The sequence below is a fragment of the Hyperolius riggenbachi genome, chromosome 1 (assembly GCF_040937935.1).
Source record: "Hyperolius riggenbachi isolate aHypRig1 chromosome 1, aHypRig1.pri, whole genome shotgun sequence".
NCBI classification, from domain to species: domain Eukaryota; kingdom Metazoa; phylum Chordata; class Amphibia; order Anura; family Hyperoliidae; genus Hyperolius; species Hyperolius riggenbachi.
In genome coordinates this window covers 441,790,833-441,809,557 of record NC_090646.1, presented here as the reverse complement: position 1 = coordinate 441,809,557, position 18,725 = coordinate 441,790,833, and the positions used below count along the sequence as shown (strand labels likewise).

The following is an 18,725-nucleotide window of genomic DNA, read 5'->3' as shown; positions in this document are numbered from 1 at the left end:
AAACTGCATTTTGTGTTAAATCATGTTATCTTTGACTAATAGTTAACAGTTTTTGATGAGCAGAAACATTTAAGTGTGACAAACATGCAAAAGAATAAGAAATCGGGAAGGGGGCAAATAGTTTTTCACACCACTGTAAGCTGGTCGGCCTGGCTTTTGAACTCTAGAGTCAGCCATTTTCTCATTATACAAAGCAAGACTACCAGAGTCTTGGGGACAGGAGAAGTTGACACCTGAAGGTGAAATTTACATGACAGCCGGCTGGAAGGGGTTGGAAATCTCTGTAGACTTTAAAAACAGAGACAGGAAAACTTTGATGCTAGGAAATAATGTTGAGGAAGCCTTTTTATGTCTGTTAGGATTCAATCTTGCCTGTTAAATTTTGCAACCTTCAAAAAGCTAAAACAGGAACCCTTTAAAGTTCGCATATCACAGGAAGACTAGGACAAGCGTTCGGTGATGACACAAACGGGGAAATTGCATTAGTTCCTGGGGGCTGGACATTAAATGCCCCAGGGGACACTTCAGACTATTTAAGTTGGTCCAGGACAGTCACAGGGATCTCCTGGAGGTAGCGCATAGCTAGGGATGATCTCGACTCCTGGTCGAACAAACGGCGTCCTCCCGTCAAACAACGTTCTAACCTAAGCTGGTAATGTTCTCTTTTTCCCCCGTTTATTTTTACGCAAATATCCTTGTGTGTATTTTTGTAACTTTAATCTTGTAACTTTTTTACTTTGTTTTTGTACATCTTTTGTATATATTAAATTCTGCATTGTTCCATGTTTTTTCTGGAATATTAAATTGTTATTTAAATAAGTTTGACTTCTGCTGTACTAAACTAACATAGCCTAGAAGAGACTGAAGTGCAACTGTGTATAAATCCATGCCTAATTGTACATTTGAGCAACCCTACCGTATGAGTTTGTAATTGCATTGTGTGTGGGGGCGTTTGTCATACGTTGGCCTAAAGCGTGCAGCTGACCCAATGTACGAAAACGCCAGTGCGAGTAGCTCGACAGCAGAGTGACTAACAGTATCGTTCGGAACGACTGTTAGTGGTTTTGCTTCACTACAGTGTAAGATTGCAACTGCGCGTGTGTGTGCGTGGTGTTCCCGTATTGGGCCTAAAGCGCAAAGCTGACCCGAATACGAAAACGCGGATTGCGTGCTGAGCACTCGACAGCCGAGTGGACGTGTCTAGCAAACCGCTAGTGGTGGCAGTAAGAAGCTTTTTAGGGGTCACAGCCTTGTTTGTAGCTCGAATAAGGCTGCTCCCCGCTTGACCTGGTCAAACCCGCAGTCGGGAACCGTATACGAAGGCGTGCCGCGGGCCGGTTCCTGACACCTTAAAGAGAATCTGTATTGTTAAAATCGCACAAAAGTAAACATACCAGTGCGTTAGGGGACATCTCCTATTCCCCTCTGTCACAATTTCGCCGCTCCCCGCAGCATTAAAAGTGGTTAAAAACAGTTTTAAAAAGTCTGTTTATAAACAAACAAAATGGCCACCAAAACAGGAAGTAGGTTGATGTACAGTATGTCCACACATAGAAAATACATCCATACACAAGCAGGCTGTATACAGCCTTCCTTTTGAATCTCAAGAGATCATTTGTGTGTTTCTTTCCCCCCTGAGGGGGGAGTGCATAGCAGAACCACAACACTGAAGAACTTGGCAGCCTTCCAGACACAGGCTGACAAGTCTGACAAGGGAAAGATACATTGATTTATTACAGAGACTGTGATAGTACAAAGTGCTGCAGTAAGCCAGAACACATTAGAATAGCTTTTGGAACTTGTAGGATGATAAAAAACAGGATGCAATTTTTGTTACGGAGTCTCTTTAAATCCAACTTCTCTTAACATACCTCTCCATCTTCCTCTCTCTTAACCTCTTATCAGCCACAGTTCCTTTTTTTCCTACCTATTGTATACTATGTTCCCTCCAACTTTTGAAAGCTCAGGTTGGCAGGATAGTGTTCTCTTCTTGTGTCATACTTTGTACTTGTTGTGATGCATGTTAATTATCTGCACCAATTGTACAGGACTGCATAATGTTACTTACTTGTTTTAGGACTTGTTATAGTAGGACATGAATATGTTAAAGTGGACCTGAGCTCTTGCACAGGACAGAAGGATAACATAGAAATGCACCCTGTATGTATTTAGAGAGTTTATCCTGTCTAACCCCCCCTCATCTGTGACTAATCACCACTGTAATTTGATCCCATAGCTGTGTCAGCACAGTTATATCCTAATCCTCTGCCATAACAGAGCAGCTAATTTGTAAACACAGGATGTTAATATATCTGCTTCCATGAAAGCAGGACGTAGCCACACTGCAGATTTATTGCAAGATTTGTATCAACTGTAACAAAGAAATGTTTTCTTTAAAGGTTATTATGCTGTTGTGTATCTTTTAGAGCAGAGAGAAAGTTCTGAGTTCAGGTCCACTTTAAATATTAGTATGTTCTTAACTATTTCATTAATTATAGTAATTTCTGTTTGTTTTGTTAATGTATTTATTTAGCACATATAAACCCCACCTATCTGCAAATGTCAGAATATCCAAAAGTAATTGTGTACTTTCTCTTTTCAGTTTTGTCTTTTTACAGCAATACATAAACATTATTCAGTTCAGGAATGGAAGCAGTTTGCAGCCACATATCCAGAATGTATAGATGTGAGTGACACCTTGTGTTCTCTTTTAGTACTGCGTCTTGCATTGCACCCCTATTCACAATTGTTTCTGATTGCATTACTCTTCATGTTCCTCAGAATGTGGCTGTGAGTTCCGGGACTGGGCAGTCTGATTTCCAGCAAGTGGAGGACATTTTAGCTGCTGTTCCTCAAGTTCGATACATCTGTCTAGATGTGGCTAATGGCTATTCGGAACAGTTTGTACAGTATGTAAAGGATGTAAGAGCTAGGTTTCCCAAGCACACCATCATGGTGAGAAAATATTCTTTTTGTCATGCAGTCTTGCTTTATTTCACTGGGGATATTGTGTATTACTTTTCCCATCCATCTTCTCACTCATGGTGCATTCTATCCTCAGGCTGGAAACGTTGTTACGGGGGAAATGGTGGAGGAATTGATCCTTTCAGGTGCAGATATTATCAAAGTTGGAATAGGGCCAGGTACTACTTACTTTAACTTTATCACCTTTTTAGTTTGCAAGAATATTACAATTGGAAGCATTAAAAGACCACTATTGTGAAAAATTAAAAAATGTAAAATACTTGTAAACACATACAAATCAGAAGTATGTTTCTTCCAGAGTAAATTGAGCAATAAATTACTTTTCTGCTATGTTGCTGTCACTTACAGTAGGTAGTAGAAATGTGACAGACCTAACAGGATTTGAACTAGTCCATCTCTTCATGGGGGTTTCCCAGCAAGGCTTTTATTCTGTATAAAGACATTCCCTGAAAATAATTTATACAAAGATGTTTGCCAGCATCCCTGCTCGCTGCACACTTTTCTGGCAGTTGGACAGAGACACTGCCATTCACTAGTAATTTTGAAACTGAACAAAACCCTGAGAATCCCCCATGAGCAGATGTGCTATTCCAAAACCTGTCGGTTCTGTCAGATTTCTACTACCTACTGTAATTGACAGCAACCTAGGAGAAAAGTACTGTAATTTGTGGCTCATTTTACTCAGGAAGAAATGTACTTCTTATTTGTATGTGTTTACTTATATTTTAAATGTTACTATTTTCGTGATAGTGGTCCTTTAAGGAGGCAAAGAGCCCATAGCAACCAATCAGAATCTTCAGCTCTTGTGTTATGGCTGCACACATGTGGCTGTTTTTAATGGTTTTAATTATTTTGATATTTTTAACACTGGAAGTCATCACTGTCAATATTGTTTTATTGCTTGTTATGAAAATTATCAGAATTATTCCACCCATAATTTTCTGCTCTAATTCAACTAAATACAGTCAGAAATGATGTTTCTTAGCTGTCATATTTGCAAAGACAGGAGTGAAGTAGACTGCTTTCTTTTTTGTTTTGTTTTTCTGTTCCTTTTGGATGGATATAAAGTGATTTAATCCCTCTGCTGATAACAATAATAATCTCCTCAGCTCAGATTTATGCTTAAAAGTTTATCAAAAAACGTACCAGTCACTTGTATTGCAAGTGGCCAGGGCAGGGAAGGATTAATTACTTAGTCATCAAAATGGCAAACAATATACATATATTTGTGAGAAATTGTTGTTTTAAAAAGTGCATTAGCATTTAATTACTATAAACAATACAAATAAAACCATACATTGTGAACTCTTTACTGCACACATTGCAATTATATCAATTCGCTACTTATTATAAGGTAATAGATTAGAAAATCAACTTGACTGGTATTACACATAGTCATGTAGCAGTGGGATGTCGAAACCCTGCTTTGTCCTAAAGCTGGGATGATGCAAGAAGGAGCTACATGATACAGTCAACAATAAAATGTATTTGCTATAATGACAATACGATCATAAAATCAAGCAAATATAATGGAACACTTTTATTGCAGTCTATGCATTGTTTCTTTTGTATATGTGTCTTGCATTTGCAGCCCATACCAATTATCTAATTTACTAGTCTACCAATCTGACTGATTTATACTAAAATCTGATTGCTTGCTGTGGATTGCTATATTTAGTTCTTTGTACCAACTCATTGAATAACTGCCTTTATTCTTGAAATCATTTTAAGGCTCACTGCTAATATTCAGATGCAGGATTCGTTTTATGTATCAGTGATACCTCATGAAACAGCTTAGGTAGCATGTGACAACTTGCATAGATTTTTAAATGTTACATTTCTGTAAAACAGTATCATGTTAAATTGCAGTACTGCAGACTGGTCTCAGCCAATAAAACAAGCACTAATTTGTTCCTGCTTCCTAATAGCTGTATGAGCTTCCATGTTCCCCCCTCCCCTTCTAGCTGCCCATTATTTATCCAGAGGGAAGGTGTGAAGATAGCATCTGTTCCCCCTCCCGCTGATGAAAACTTCTGCTAATGTGTGCAATAAAATAAATACATCAAATACAAATATATCTGCCTGAAATTTCTGCAGTCGGGCAGGCCATGGAAGTTGGGTAAAAAGCCTCTGCTAGACTTTTAAGTGTAAAATGAAGAGGTAAAACTGAAGTTATTTTTAGTACTGAGCCACCTTATTAGCATGCATTTTAATGTGCTATTGTTATTCCCTGGGTGCTAAAAATGGTCTTGGTTCACTTTAACATCACACCCTTCTTTGAATGGGCATGTGCAGTAAACTACTTCACACTCTCCAAAGTCACTTTTCTCATGTCCTTCAGCAGAAAACATTACATTACATTTGTAGCATTGCACCTGAAAAGATTAGAACGTTTACCTAAATCACCAGGATGGGCAAAATTTAATGTTATGTTGTTGGTTTATATGAATTACTGACTTGTTGCATGCCCGGTATCATAACATATAAGACTTATTCCAATTCTGATTCCCTCTTCCCTCCAACATATGCCTCTGTTATTTTGTATTCTGCTTTTATCACTTAGGTTCTGTCTGCACCACCCGAAAGAAGACAGGTGTTGGATATCCACAGCTAAGTGCAGTCATTGAATGTGCAGATGCAGCACACGGACTAAATGGTCATATTATATCAGTCAGTATTACCAGATTTACTTATTATGGACTTTTATCTTTTTTCTTTTTTTCAATTTTTTTTTTTTTTAAAACAAAGGATATGAAAACTTAAAAATGTAAGATCACCCATCATTCTATCCCCTAAAACTAGCCCAAATAGTAAATTGCAAGCCCTACCTAAAATGTGTTCATAAGAAGATACTAAAGACACCTGTTAGGCATTACAGAACACTTCCCCCACACAGCTGCCCCTAGGCATACCATACTAAGCATCATAAGATAAGTGGGGCAGGGGTTGCATCATCAACCTCAGTGGTGCTTTGTGGGGAGACTTTTGGATGGAAACCCTGTCTCTTTGCCAATGGTACGGGATTGGTTGACATGGGTAGAGTACCTGGGATGGTGGAGAAACACAGTAGGCTGATGCCTTCCAATGTTATGAGAATATGTAAATTGTACATTGCAATTTACTTTTTGGCTAATCTCGGGGAGATGGATAGTTGAACTGTTTACTTATCAAGTAAGCTTGCAGCGATCAACTGCAAATTAAATGCGTTCTTTGTTATCAATAATTTTAGTAATATTGATATGTTTTTATATTTTGTTATAAGTATTACTGTTATAAAAATTTCCACTCTCGTGTTTTTTTCAGGATGGTGGATGTACTTGTCCAGGAGATGTAGCAAAAGCATTTGGTAAGTTCTTTATAAACATTGGTCAACATTGTAAGACCTAAAGGACTCCATTAATTCTACACCTGGATTAAATATCAGTACATATCAAACTGACTGAGGTACCTTTCCTGATTAAGCCCTTTAGGACTGGCCGCAGTTAAAACTGCCACCCACTGCCTAATCCTGATGCTGTGTAGTTTCAGCGTGCCCGATCCCATGCACAGGACACAATAGTGCATCCCCACCAGTACAGATCCCTGCTTTGTTATTCGTTACCAGAGTAGTAAAGATTGCTAGTCGCCGCTGCCCCCCGATCCATTTTCACATGGGTACTTAGCTTATATTTGAATGTTGACTGTTACAGCCAGTAACAGTCATCATTCGTGCAAACAAGTAGCAATGCTAGGTAAATAGTAAGGCTTTGTTGAAAAGCGTGTGCGATTCTGAGCATAAAATCACAGCGCTCAAACTATTCCTATAGACTGCTAGCAGGTACTGGTAGTCTGTGGTGGACAACCCATGTGCAACAACGTGCAACGGATGCGAAACATTTTCCATGGGAAAACGCAGGGTTTTTTTTCCACAGAAATAATTGTGGCCACTCTCTAACTGTGCCTCTCTCACAGTAGTTCTGCATTACCTCAGATCTGTGTTCTGAGGTGACAGGAGCTGCTGTGAGGGGTCCTGCAAATTTGGGCGCAGTGTGCGCTGATAAATTTGGGTGCTGCCATAGGCACCCATGTAAAACGCCGCTAATATCGATTATAACAGTATACTTGGATGCCAGAGTCGACCCATAAAAAAAGCGTCCGACTGGACCACCCACTATAGAAATTGCTGCTATAATTATAGCGGCTATAAATATAAAAATAGCTGCAGTTTCCATTGTGGGCGGTCCCGGGGCCAATTATTTTTTCGGGCGACTCCATTCCCAGATTTACTGCTATAGCCTCTATTAGCGGAGATTTACATGGGCACCTATGGCTGCCCCACTGTTGGTTAGGTATAGATTAGGGAGGATTAGTGTTAAGTGTCTGTGGGGTGGCTAGGGCTAGGCAAAGACGGGAGAGTTAGTGTTAAGCATAGATGGGGCATATCTATAACAGCGCTGTAAATAAAATTGGATGCGAAAATGATAGTAATGGGCACAAAATAACGGTAATAGAATATTAGTAATTTTACCGATATTCTATTATACACTATAGTATAATATTGGCAGCACGGTGGCGTAGTGGTTAGCGCTCTCGCCTTGCGCCCGGTTTGAATCCCAGCCAGGTCAACATCTGCAAGGAGTTTGTATGTTCTCCCCGTGTCTGTGTGCATTTCCTCCCACAACCCAAAAACATACAGATACGTTAATTGGCTTCCCCCTAAAATTGGCCCTAGACTACAATACATACAATACATACATAGACGAAAGCAGGGGCGGACTGAACATTAAGGCACTCGGGCACGGACCGAGGGCCCGTGGTCAGGGGGGGGGGGCCCGCCACCCGCCAGAGAACCCTGAGCAGGAGGGGAGACAGCCAGTGAAGGAGGGCGATGGGCATAGCAATGGAGAAGGGGGGAAGTTCCCCCCCCCCTTCTATCACCTTGGGGCCCCCCTTCCTGGCTCTCCCCTCCGTAATCTACAAAGTGTCGGACAGCTGGAAGCGGCTGACAGCGGGCGGAGACTTACCGCTGTTCAGCCACCGGAGGGAGCGCTGATCTGTGTGCCGCTAGTGTGGGCTTGAGAAGCCCGGCTGCATATACTGGGGGCACTTACAGACCTGGCGATACTGGGGAGACCTATACACCTGGCTACATATACTGGGGAGACCTATACACCTGGCTATACTGGGGAGACATATACACCTGGCTGCATATACTGGGGGCACCTATACACCTGGCTGCATATACTGGGGGCACCTATACACCTGGCTGCATATACTGGGGGCACCTATACACCTAGCTGCATATACTGGGGGCACCTATACACCGGGCTACATATACTGGGGAGACCTATACACCTGGCTGCATATACTGGGGGCACTTACAGACCTGGCTATACTGGGAAGACCTATACACCTGGCTGCATATACTGGGGGCACCTATAGACCTGGCTGTATATACTGGGGACACCTATAGACCTGGCTATACTGGGGACACCTTTACACCTGGCTACATATACTGGGGACACCTAAAGACTTGGCTATCTATACAGGAGACACCTATAGACCTGGCTATCTGTACTGGGGACACCTATAGGCCTGGCTACCTATTCTGGAGACACCTGTAGACCTGGCTACCTATACTGGAGACACCTATAGACCTGGCTATCTTAACTGGGGACATCTATAGACCTGGTTATCTATTCTGGGGACACCTGTAGATTAGGCTACTTATACTGGGGACACCTATAGACCTGGACACGTGCACTGGGAAAACCTATAGACTTGGATACTTCCACTGGGGATACCTTTTGACCTGGTTACCTATACTGGGGGCACCTATTTTGGGGAAACTGCTGCCAGATTAACTATTTTTGGGGAACTGCTGCTGCCAGATTAAGTGTATTTTGAGAAACAGCTGCCAGATTATGTGTATTTTTGGGGAACCGCTGCCAGATTGTGTATAATGGGGGGACTGCTGCTTCCAGATTCTGTGTATTTTGGGGGAACCACTGCTGCTACATGTATTTTTGGTGATCCGCTGCCAAAATATGTGTATTTGGGAAACCGCTGCTGCCAGATAACGTCTATTTTGGGGGGAACGACTGCCATATTATCTGTATTTTGGAGGAACCTCTGCCAAATTGCATGGATTTTTGGTGAAATGCTGTCAGATTACATGTATTTTGGGGGGAAACACTATGGCAGAGTTCAAACTTCCCCGGCAGACCTTTTACACCACTGCTAAGGTCATGTATATTTTGCCCCACCCATGACCACGCCCACATTCTGTTGCGTGACCACACCCATTTTTTGGCGCTACGCGCGGCGCAGGGGTTTTTGTCAGTGTACAATATCACAATATAACATATTTACTGTTGTCAATAAATTATTATATCTTAGTCTGTAAAAATATAACGTGAAAGGTGGGAAACACTGGTATGGGGGCCCCATAATCTCCTATTGCCCAGGGGCCCCATGAGTTGTCAGTCTGCCCCTGGACGAAAAACTATGGTAGGGATTAGATTGTGAGCTCCTCCGAGGGACAGTTAGTGACAAGACTATATATACTCTGTACAGCGCTGCGGAAGATGATGGTGCTATATAAATACTAAAATAATAATAATAATATTGGTGATTTAACAGACATTTTACTATAACCCACCATACCCTAACTCACACCTGAACCCTCTGCAAACAATGCCTATCCCTAACCACCTCTCAACTACTCCTAACCACCCACCGCCTACTCTTGACACTAACCAGCGAAGCAGGTTGTTTTGGTGCTCAGCACCGGACGCTTAAACTAGGCACCCCATAGCAGCAATAATATGTTGCTCAGGGCGAGTAAGAGTAATTTGGGGCTCTAGCGATCGCCGGACCCTGAATTACAACTCCCTCCGAGTTGCGACAACTCGTAGGGTAATAGTATTAAATGCCGCAGGGGAGTTTAGTGGCAACAGGGAGAGGCGTCATTCGGCTCGCCAGTGGCCAGAGTATATCTATGCCTAACCAGCCCCTATCTGAATAAACTGCAAAAAAGCCATAGGCACATCTTGAGAATAATACATTGCTTTGCATTCAGTTGTTCTCAAATGATGTATATGCGACCTAATTTTAATCATAATGAGTTGAAAAATAAATGTTGATGTGTCTTATAGCTTGGACCCCTTTCACATAAAAAATAGGTAGGGACAAATTCAATCTATCATGAAATAAAATGTCATTTTTAAAGTTATGATCAAATTTGGGAATGTTTCAGCAAAACTACACGAGTTGGTAGCTTACAAACACCCACTTTTGAATAGCCCTGGTTGTTAGCTTTCCATAATGATGACATTTGTGGCCTTTTTCTGATGTCCTAACTCTTCTGGGGCTATGCAAACAAAGAATAGTGCTGTAATCATTAGTGCAAAAAAAAAAATGGCCTGCAAAAAAAGCCATAGACACACATTTAGAATAATTGATTGCTGTGTATCCAGTTTGTTATCAAATTACATATATGTGACTTCATTTTAATCATAACGAGTTATAGAATACATTTTGATGCATCTTATAGCTTGGACCAGGTCATATAAAAATAGGTTGGGACAAACTCAATTCATCATTCAAAAATAATGTCATTTTCAAAATTATGATCAAACATGGGAAAGTTTCAGCAAAACTACAAGAGTCGTTAGCTTACAAAACACCCACTTTTGAATAGCCCTGGTTGTTAGCTTACCATAATGGTGTAATTTGTGGGTTTTGTTCTGCTGTCCAGACTCTTCTGAGGGTATGCAAACAAAGTATGGCGCTAAAATATTTTGTGGAAAAAAATTGGCCTATACAAAACCATATGCACACTTCAGAGTTAAAGGGCTGCTAGATGCCCTACTAGCTATCAACTGAGAGATATGTGGTATTATGTTAACTATGAAAAGCTGTGGAATAGATTTTTTTGGTGGTTTTAGGGTTGAGGCCTATGTCTTGTGAATTCTTTTTAGTGACAAACTGAATCAAAAGAATAAAATGTTTGTTTTTATATATTTAGTACCAAAGTAAATACATAAACTCTTGGGGACTCAGCTTTTCAAAAATGTATGTCATAAGGGTATAATACTGTTATTTTTGCGAAGAAGTGCTTGCGATTATTGCTAAGGTACAATGAGAAAACGAAAATCACAATATAGAAAAAATACACCTTTATTTCCAAATAATATATTATCCCCATAAATTGCACTAGGGACATAATTTAAATGTTGGGATAACCAGGTCAAATGGTCAAATCAAATGTATGGGTTTTGCTTATGGTGTAATTGTTTATTTTAAATCTGTAGTGAATGGTAAAAGAAAAAAATAGTGCATTTTTTATTTTTTTTATCACCCACAAAAAGCCTAATTTGTGGTGAAACAAAAAATATATATGTACATCATTTAGGTGTGATGAATGAATGGGAGAAGCGCTGAAATGTAAAAATTGCTTACGTCCATAAGGTGACAACAACCGCGCGGTAACTTGAATCTGATGAAAACGTCACTTTCGTTGCATCGTGCCGTACCGTGTCAGTATGAAAGTCTCTATAGACTTTCATTGCCCTGCAGTGATCTGCAGTAAAATTACCACACCACCCCGGTGTGAAAGGGCCCTGAGAGCTAAAGGGGTTAAGGTCCATACCCATGGCAATGTTTCATTTGTAATTTTAACAGATGACCTCTTGCCATGGGTATGGACCCTAACACAAAAAAAAGCTGTAAACGCTGGTTACAGACGGCTGATATACGCCGGTGCTTGTACTTTTTGAAAGATTGTCATGACAGAAAAGATTGGATTAGTTTGTTCAGTGTCCCTTGTGTGTACAGATGTTTAAACGATCTGTCTATAAAATTGTATGGAATTTTCCCCTGCATCCATTCTTGTCTAATGGTCCTATCAGTGACAATCTACTAGCAGTCTATGGCTTTTGTCCACATCCCATAGCTAAAGATTTTTGGTGTAAAGATGGTGGAAACTTTTGAAAGCTATAGGCTTGCTATACACCAGCGGTTCTGGATGCTTGCCTTGCTTACAAGAGCGAAAAGGGATAATTTGCAAAATCAGTAGTGGAGCATTGTGGGTAACCACAAATGTTCACTTATAGCTGAATTATTGCAAATTTCCTTCTGTTTTAAGAAGGCAAATTTCACGAAACTTAGTTTGTCAGCAGTTTCCAGCGATTGAGTTTTCACTTGGGTACTTAGCTTTAGTCTTCCAAATCTGATTAGTCCCATGCTAAGTTCTTGTTCATCCCAGGAAAGGGAACACTCATTGTAGAGCAAAAGTACAAATTCCTTGTTAAAATCCCGAAACTGTCTAAAGGTAGCCATACACTTTTTGATTTTTCCAATCAATATCCACCAAATTTGATCACTTTGATCAAATCTGATAGAAATCCTTGAATAGTGCGATGCTGAGGTTGGATAAATTTTTAATAGATTTCATGATGAAGTTAAAAAGCTATACCTAGTGTGTGGCCACGTTAATGAGAGTGTCCTGCATCATCTGTAGTGTGTAATAATAACAATAATAACATGATCAGAAGAATATTTTGATTTGTTTAAATAATAATCAATTCAATCTCAAATGTAAATGTTCTAAATTATTATAATTACAACCCATAGATAAGTGTTGCCTATCAGGAATAATATGCTATACTGTAGCTCAGTTCTTGGGGTTGTTGCATTTTTATCCTGAATAAAATATAATAATGAAACTCACAAACTTTAAAAAAAACTCTATCAATGTATTTGGTATATGTTTCTGTAGATGTGTACGCGTGGAGGTCAATGTTACCAGGCTTAAAAAAACATAAGACTAGAAAACCATATAAGGCGTAGCTCATTGTGGGAATGTAGTGCATAGATAAAGGATTTTTATTTTAGTTTAGAACACTTGTTTGATCAGCTTTAGTTTGAGTCTTCTAAAATGTCTGCTATTACTTCACACTGGCTTCAAAGAGGTTTGGAGTAAAGCATACAGATTATCTGCCATGATAGGGGGGAAAAATCATCTCCATGTTGAACAAAGAAACAGATACTGATAACATATGAAAAATATTGTGTTTATCCAGTTTTTATTAAGCTTCTATGATTCTAGTCAGACTTTTATCATTCAATACCGTCCAGATTCAATTCATGTGCTGAGAATCGATTCGCCAAAATGTCAGATTTAATGATTTTTTTTTATCGATTTTGACTAAAAATCTATCAAAGTATTGAACGGACAGAATTAAAAATTTGGGGGTGGGGCAAAAGTATTGGCAGGTTGATGGCCTATATCAGCCTTTCTCAACCTTTTTACCCTGGAGGAACCCTGCAAATAACTTTTGGGTCTCAAGGAACCCCTGCAAACAATTTTTTAATCTCGAGGAACCCCTGCATTTATTTTTCCAGAGGCAAGTAAATTTCCCTAACTCCTATTACACTGCCACTCATTCTACTGTGCTCATGATTATGCTGATCCCCAATTGAGTGCATCTTTTTACAGTACCCCCTATTATAATGTGCTCTATCATACTTCCCCCACGATGGGGGAAAATGCCAGGTAACCCCTGCAGAGTCCTCAAGGAACCCTGGGGTTCCAGGGAACCCTGGTTGAGAAAGCCTGCCCTATAGCTTTGCACTTCAATAGTGCAACTCTGCAGGTCGATCAATTTTCAATACATTCCCTGCTGGAATCTATTGAAATTTGATGTGCAGTGTATGGTAGGGATCAGTTCCTTCTAAATTAACTTTTTTGGAATCAATCGTTTTGTAACATTGGGTGGAAATCTATAAGTGAAACCTTTGTGAGAGGGAGATGCCTTCAGCTCTTGTATGTAAAAGTGTTCCCAAGTTCTGTTGCACTTTAATAAGTGCAAGTTCAGTCTTCCCTATTGGCTACATTCTGCATAATTCTTCATTATTCAGTATGTTTCAAGATAAGTTCATTATGAGCTGCCAGTTGCTTGCACGCTTTTTTTTAAATGTGTTATCTAGGACATCATAAGTAATTTCTAATGAATATAGGCAGAAACCCATGAAAGTTGAACTGGTGAAATAAAGTTTGTTTGCCGCAGGTCTGTGTTTGCTACATTATTATCAGTGCAACATTCCTGGACCACCTCTGCTACCCACTGTGTGGAACATTGTCACACATATGTGACAATTAATTTCAAATATTGGTACTGGAAGTGCTTCAGGGTTGAAGACAGCAGGTCTATGCCACAGAAGTGAATGCCCATCTCTCTGCTGAACTTAGACATTAAGATTTTTGCCAAAATCTTGGCTTCAAGGCTGATCCCAATTTTGGAAGAAAGAATCCTACCAGACCAAGTAGGCTTTCTTCCAGGAAGAGAAGCAAGAGATGGGACAATGAGGGCAGTGGGCATCCAGTCCTGGCTTACTCGGCAGTCCGTAGGGGGTTGTTTCCTCTCCACGGACGCCGAGAAGGCCTTCGATAGAGTGGCCTGGGACTTTGTCCAGGCCTCATTCCAACACATGCAGATGGGACAACAAATGCTAGATTGGATCATGCTCCTATATCGAAATCCCTCTGCCCGAATAAAGGCCAATGGGTTGCTTTCAGACCCCTTCAATCTGGCTAATGGGACCAGGCAGGGGTGTCCCCTTTCCCCTTTAATCTTTATCACCATCCTTGAGCCCTTCCTAAACTTAATTAGGACTGATCCCTTGATTAGGGGAGTCACAATTAATGGACACGAGCACAAGGTTTCAGCTTTCGCTGATGACCTTCTGTTCTTCCTAACAGAACCGGAGACATCCCTGCCTGCCCTCATAGAAAAGCTAAAAGACTTTGGTTTTCTTTCATACTACAAAATCAATTTTTCCAAATCAAGCGCCCTTAATATCTCATTAGATACAACCACAGTGACCAAACTTGCCTCCCACTTCCCCTTTGCTTGGGCAGACCAATCGATTTAATATCTTGGGATCAACCTCCCTTTAAACCAAAGCCTGCTCTACCAACTAAACTTCCTGCCATTAATTTCCAGCTTCACTAAAGACACCAAAAATTGGTTACTTAAACCACACCTGTCTTGGTTTGGTAGGTTAGCCTCCATCAAGATGAATCTCCTACCTAGGTTCTTATACATTTCCCAAACCATACCTATATCGCTGCCCAACTCATTCTTCACTAGCATCCAATCCATCCTCTCTAATTTCCTCTGGGGACACAAACATCCAAGAATTAAATCTACCACACTTACCCTACCAAAGGCAGAAGGAGGAATCGCCCTTCCAAGCCTAAAAGCCTACCATCAGTCAGCTTCTCTCAGCAGAATCTTAGACTGGTGCTCCCCCTCCTCAGATAAAAGATGGATACAAGTAGAACAAGCCTTCACAGATACTGAGCTGAGAACTCTCCCATGGTCAACCTCCCTAAGTAAGAAAAGTGAGAACTGTACCCACCCCCTTATAACCGCGTCCCTGAAAACTTTCTCAACATTATGCAAATCGAAAAAACTCTCCTCATCCCCAAGCCCCTTAACACCCTTAATCAATAACCCCCAGTTTCCCCCAGGCAACAACCCCTCCTTCTTACCTAACCTTCGTTCCAGAAACATCACCTTAAAAGAGGTCTCTTCCAAGGGACATTGCAAATCGAGGGATGATCTCTCCCACCTAACTTTAGATGGTAACCTTCCCCTATGGGCATTCTTCCAAATCCGTAGCTTCGTGAACTCGATGTCCAGAAAAACAGACCTGTCTAAACCGCTCTCCCACTTTGAAATGAAGGCCACAGCGCAATCCAAGCATAGACATTCAGTCTCTTTCTTATACAACCTCATCACTTCTTCAAGCGCATCCGCAGAGCCAGAACCCTTTCAACAAAAATGGGAATCTCCTGCAAAAAAGTCTATCACAAGAAACTTGGCAAAAAATCTATCACTTCACACACAAAGCCTCTCTCAATGTGAACATTCAAGAACAAGGATATAAAATCCTTTCCCACTGGTACAGAACCCCAGCTTTCCTCCACAAAGCTAATTTACTCCCTTCCAGCGAGTGCTGGAGATGCCATATCCAAGGGGGAGATCTACTACACATATTTTGGGCCTGCCCGGCTCTAACTGCCTTTTGGCAAAAAGTCCACTCTCTGTCTGAACACCTTTCCTCCATGTCAATCCCCTTTCTACCTGAGCTCTTCTTACTCCATGCAACCCCATCTCCAACTTACATACACAAAAACTCTATACTCCGCCACCTAATAAATGCAGCAAGAAGCACTATTCCAATGCTTTGGAAATCTACTGAACCTCCATCTATCAAAATGTGGCTTTTCAAAATTAACCAGATCTATGACATGGAGGAAATAATTGCTTCAGCTCAGGGCAGATCTACCCAATTTCTCAGTACCTGGATGTCTTGGGTGGATTTTAAGGCTTCCACCACTTATTCCCAACTAGTACAAGCCTCTTAAATTGGACCACCACCTACTTAAACCCCTGTCTCTCGGTACCTCACCCACCGCCAACCAATGCCAACTTCTTATCATCCTGTCTGGCATATTTAACTTACCCTATCTACACTGCCCAACTACAACCCACCTTCCTATTACAGATCAGCTTTTTAAGTGCACACAAGTGCTTCTTGGTTCCCCTAGCTTGATGACTCTGGCTTAAGCTTAATGTGGACAGACTAATTTTGCTTTATATATAACCCGCGTGGTTTATTTATCTTTATCCAATCCCTCCCAACCAATCGGATTTAGCTAAACCTATCCACTCACTATTCGCTCCTTATGTAGTGGATATTTTCATCCGTTTGTTATATTGGAACACTTGTGTTCGTTTTTGCTTGTTTCTATTACTTATACATTCTCTGCTTAATACACTGCCTTTGTATATGTAAGTGCTACCTGTTTATCTAAATAAAAATCTTTTAAAGTGAAAAAAGAAGTGAATGCCATTAATAACCAACAAAGTTAACCACATTTTTGGAGTATTCTTTTTGGCTTTCTCTGACCCCATTGTCTTAAGCTGCAACTGGAAAAAAAATCCTTATCAAGCATTTCATTCTCCATTGGGCCTTTGGGATATGCCAAAAACTTATACACCAGTGCCGTATGTTTCTGCAGTGCTCCTGATCCCTCTGGCAGGGGGAGATCTTGCCCAGCATTCCAGTTTGGTTCTGGTACTACAGACTTTAGAGTAATTGGGAGGAAGGCTGCACCATTTCAATTATTTGTTATCTTTGCTTGACAGGTGTAAGTACCCAGAATACTTGTATTGTTTTCCATTAGCTGTTAAATACAGTAATACGTACCCTTTGCCTGTAATTTTTATATTGGGGGAACTGCTCCAAGAAGTAGCTATACTACCTTCTATGATCCACTTGTTTTGAAAATCAAGACTGCAGAAAGCTGTAAATGGATCTGATTTTTACCTTCTCTGCTTCACTCGTTTTGAAAATCAAGACTGCAGAAAGTTGTAAACAGATCTGATGTTTAGTTTTTAAAACAAGTACAGCAGAGAGAGTGGTTTAGTTGCATTAGAAGATTGCTGATTGCTACGAGGATCTAATGACATGGCTTATCATTGTTTTGATGCAGGAGCTGGAGCGGATTTTGTCATGCTAGGGGGAATGCTAGCTGGGCACACAGAGTCTGGAGGAGAAATTATTGAGAAGGGTGGAAAGAAATATAAGCTGTTCTATGGCATGAGTTCAGAAACTGCCATGAAAAAACATGCTGGTGGAGTTGCAGAATACAGGTGACTATATAAGCCATGTAACACCCTTTTCTGTACGTATGAAATATGTTACAAACTAATTATATAACTTGTTATCTCATAGAGCTTCTGAAGGGAAAACTGTAGAAGTTCCTTATCGGGGTGACGTAGATGAAACCATTAAGGACGTACTTGGAGGAATTCGTTCTACCTGTACATATGTAGGGGCAGGTAAACTGAAGGAGCTGAGTCGCAGAACAACCTTTATTAGAGTGACCCAACAACTTAACCCTGTGTTCACCAATCCTTGATCATCATCATGGTTAAGTGTTCTTAATTTATCCCTGTTAAGCCAAAGTTCAGAAATCCACATAACAGTGACATTCTTTGTACCTCCTCTCACCCCTGCATTCCATTACTCACCTATTGCTCCATTCCATTCAGGCTCTGCCCCTGGCGTAGTGACTAGCAGAAATGTGTTCCAATTACTTGTAACATTCCTGTGCTTGGACCAGTCTCTTCTGGACTATGTTAATTTATGTGCAGATGAACACATTTTCAATAAAAATTTTAACCATAACAGGCTATTTCTTGTTCAAAAAGCAAGCAGAATATCTGAGGTTTGAAATTTGTTCTGTTTTCATTATAGTTACTACACTGGAAAAAATCAGTTTGGAGATTTTAGCAAATATTGTTTGTAGAATATTGCACAGCTGTAAGGAAAGACATAGGGTTGGAATGTCAGAGTAATAAAATTGAGCTAAGATATATGTTAAAGGACCACTATATTGTAACAAGTAAGTAGGTAAAATCTGAAAGAACCGACAGGTTTAAGACTAGTTCATCTCCTTATGGGGGATTCTCAGGCTTTTCTTTGTTTTAAAAAGCATTTCCTGAACAGCAGTTGCTAAGTCTAACTGCCATACTAGTAAGATACCATTCTGCCTACTCGAACACTATTTTGGCAGTTAAACTAAGCAACTGCCATTCAGGGAATTCTTTTGAAAACAAATAAAATCCTGAGAATCCCCCATGTAGGGATAATGGGACCTTTTACCACTGGCTGTCTCCGAT

General features: G+C 40.5%; 1 protein-coding gene across 2 annotated transcripts in view; it reads left to right on the top strand.

Moving 5' to 3' along the window:
• Positions 1 to 18,231, top strand: part of GMPR2 (guanosine monophosphate reductase 2) — a 40,089-nt gene extending 21,858 nt beyond the window's left edge. For both annotated transcript variants that reach the window (XM_068238063.1, XM_068238054.1), the window contains exons 4-10: positions 2,603 to 2,686; positions 2,782 to 2,955; positions 3,062 to 3,143; positions 5,549 to 5,655; positions 6,289 to 6,331; positions 17,534 to 17,693; positions 17,776 to 18,231. In XM_068238063.1, coding sequence (XP_068094164.1) covers positions 2,603 to 2,686; positions 2,782 to 2,955; positions 3,062 to 3,143; positions 5,549 to 5,655; positions 6,289 to 6,331; positions 17,534 to 17,693; positions 17,776 to 17,962 — 837 coding nt within the window. In that variant the 3' untranslated portion in view covers positions 17,963 to 18,231. The remainder of the gene's footprint in view (positions 1 to 2,602; positions 2,687 to 2,781; positions 2,956 to 3,061; positions 3,144 to 5,548; positions 5,656 to 6,288; positions 6,332 to 17,533; positions 17,694 to 17,775) is intronic.
• The last annotated feature ends 494 nt before the right edge of the window (positions 18,232 to 18,725 follow it).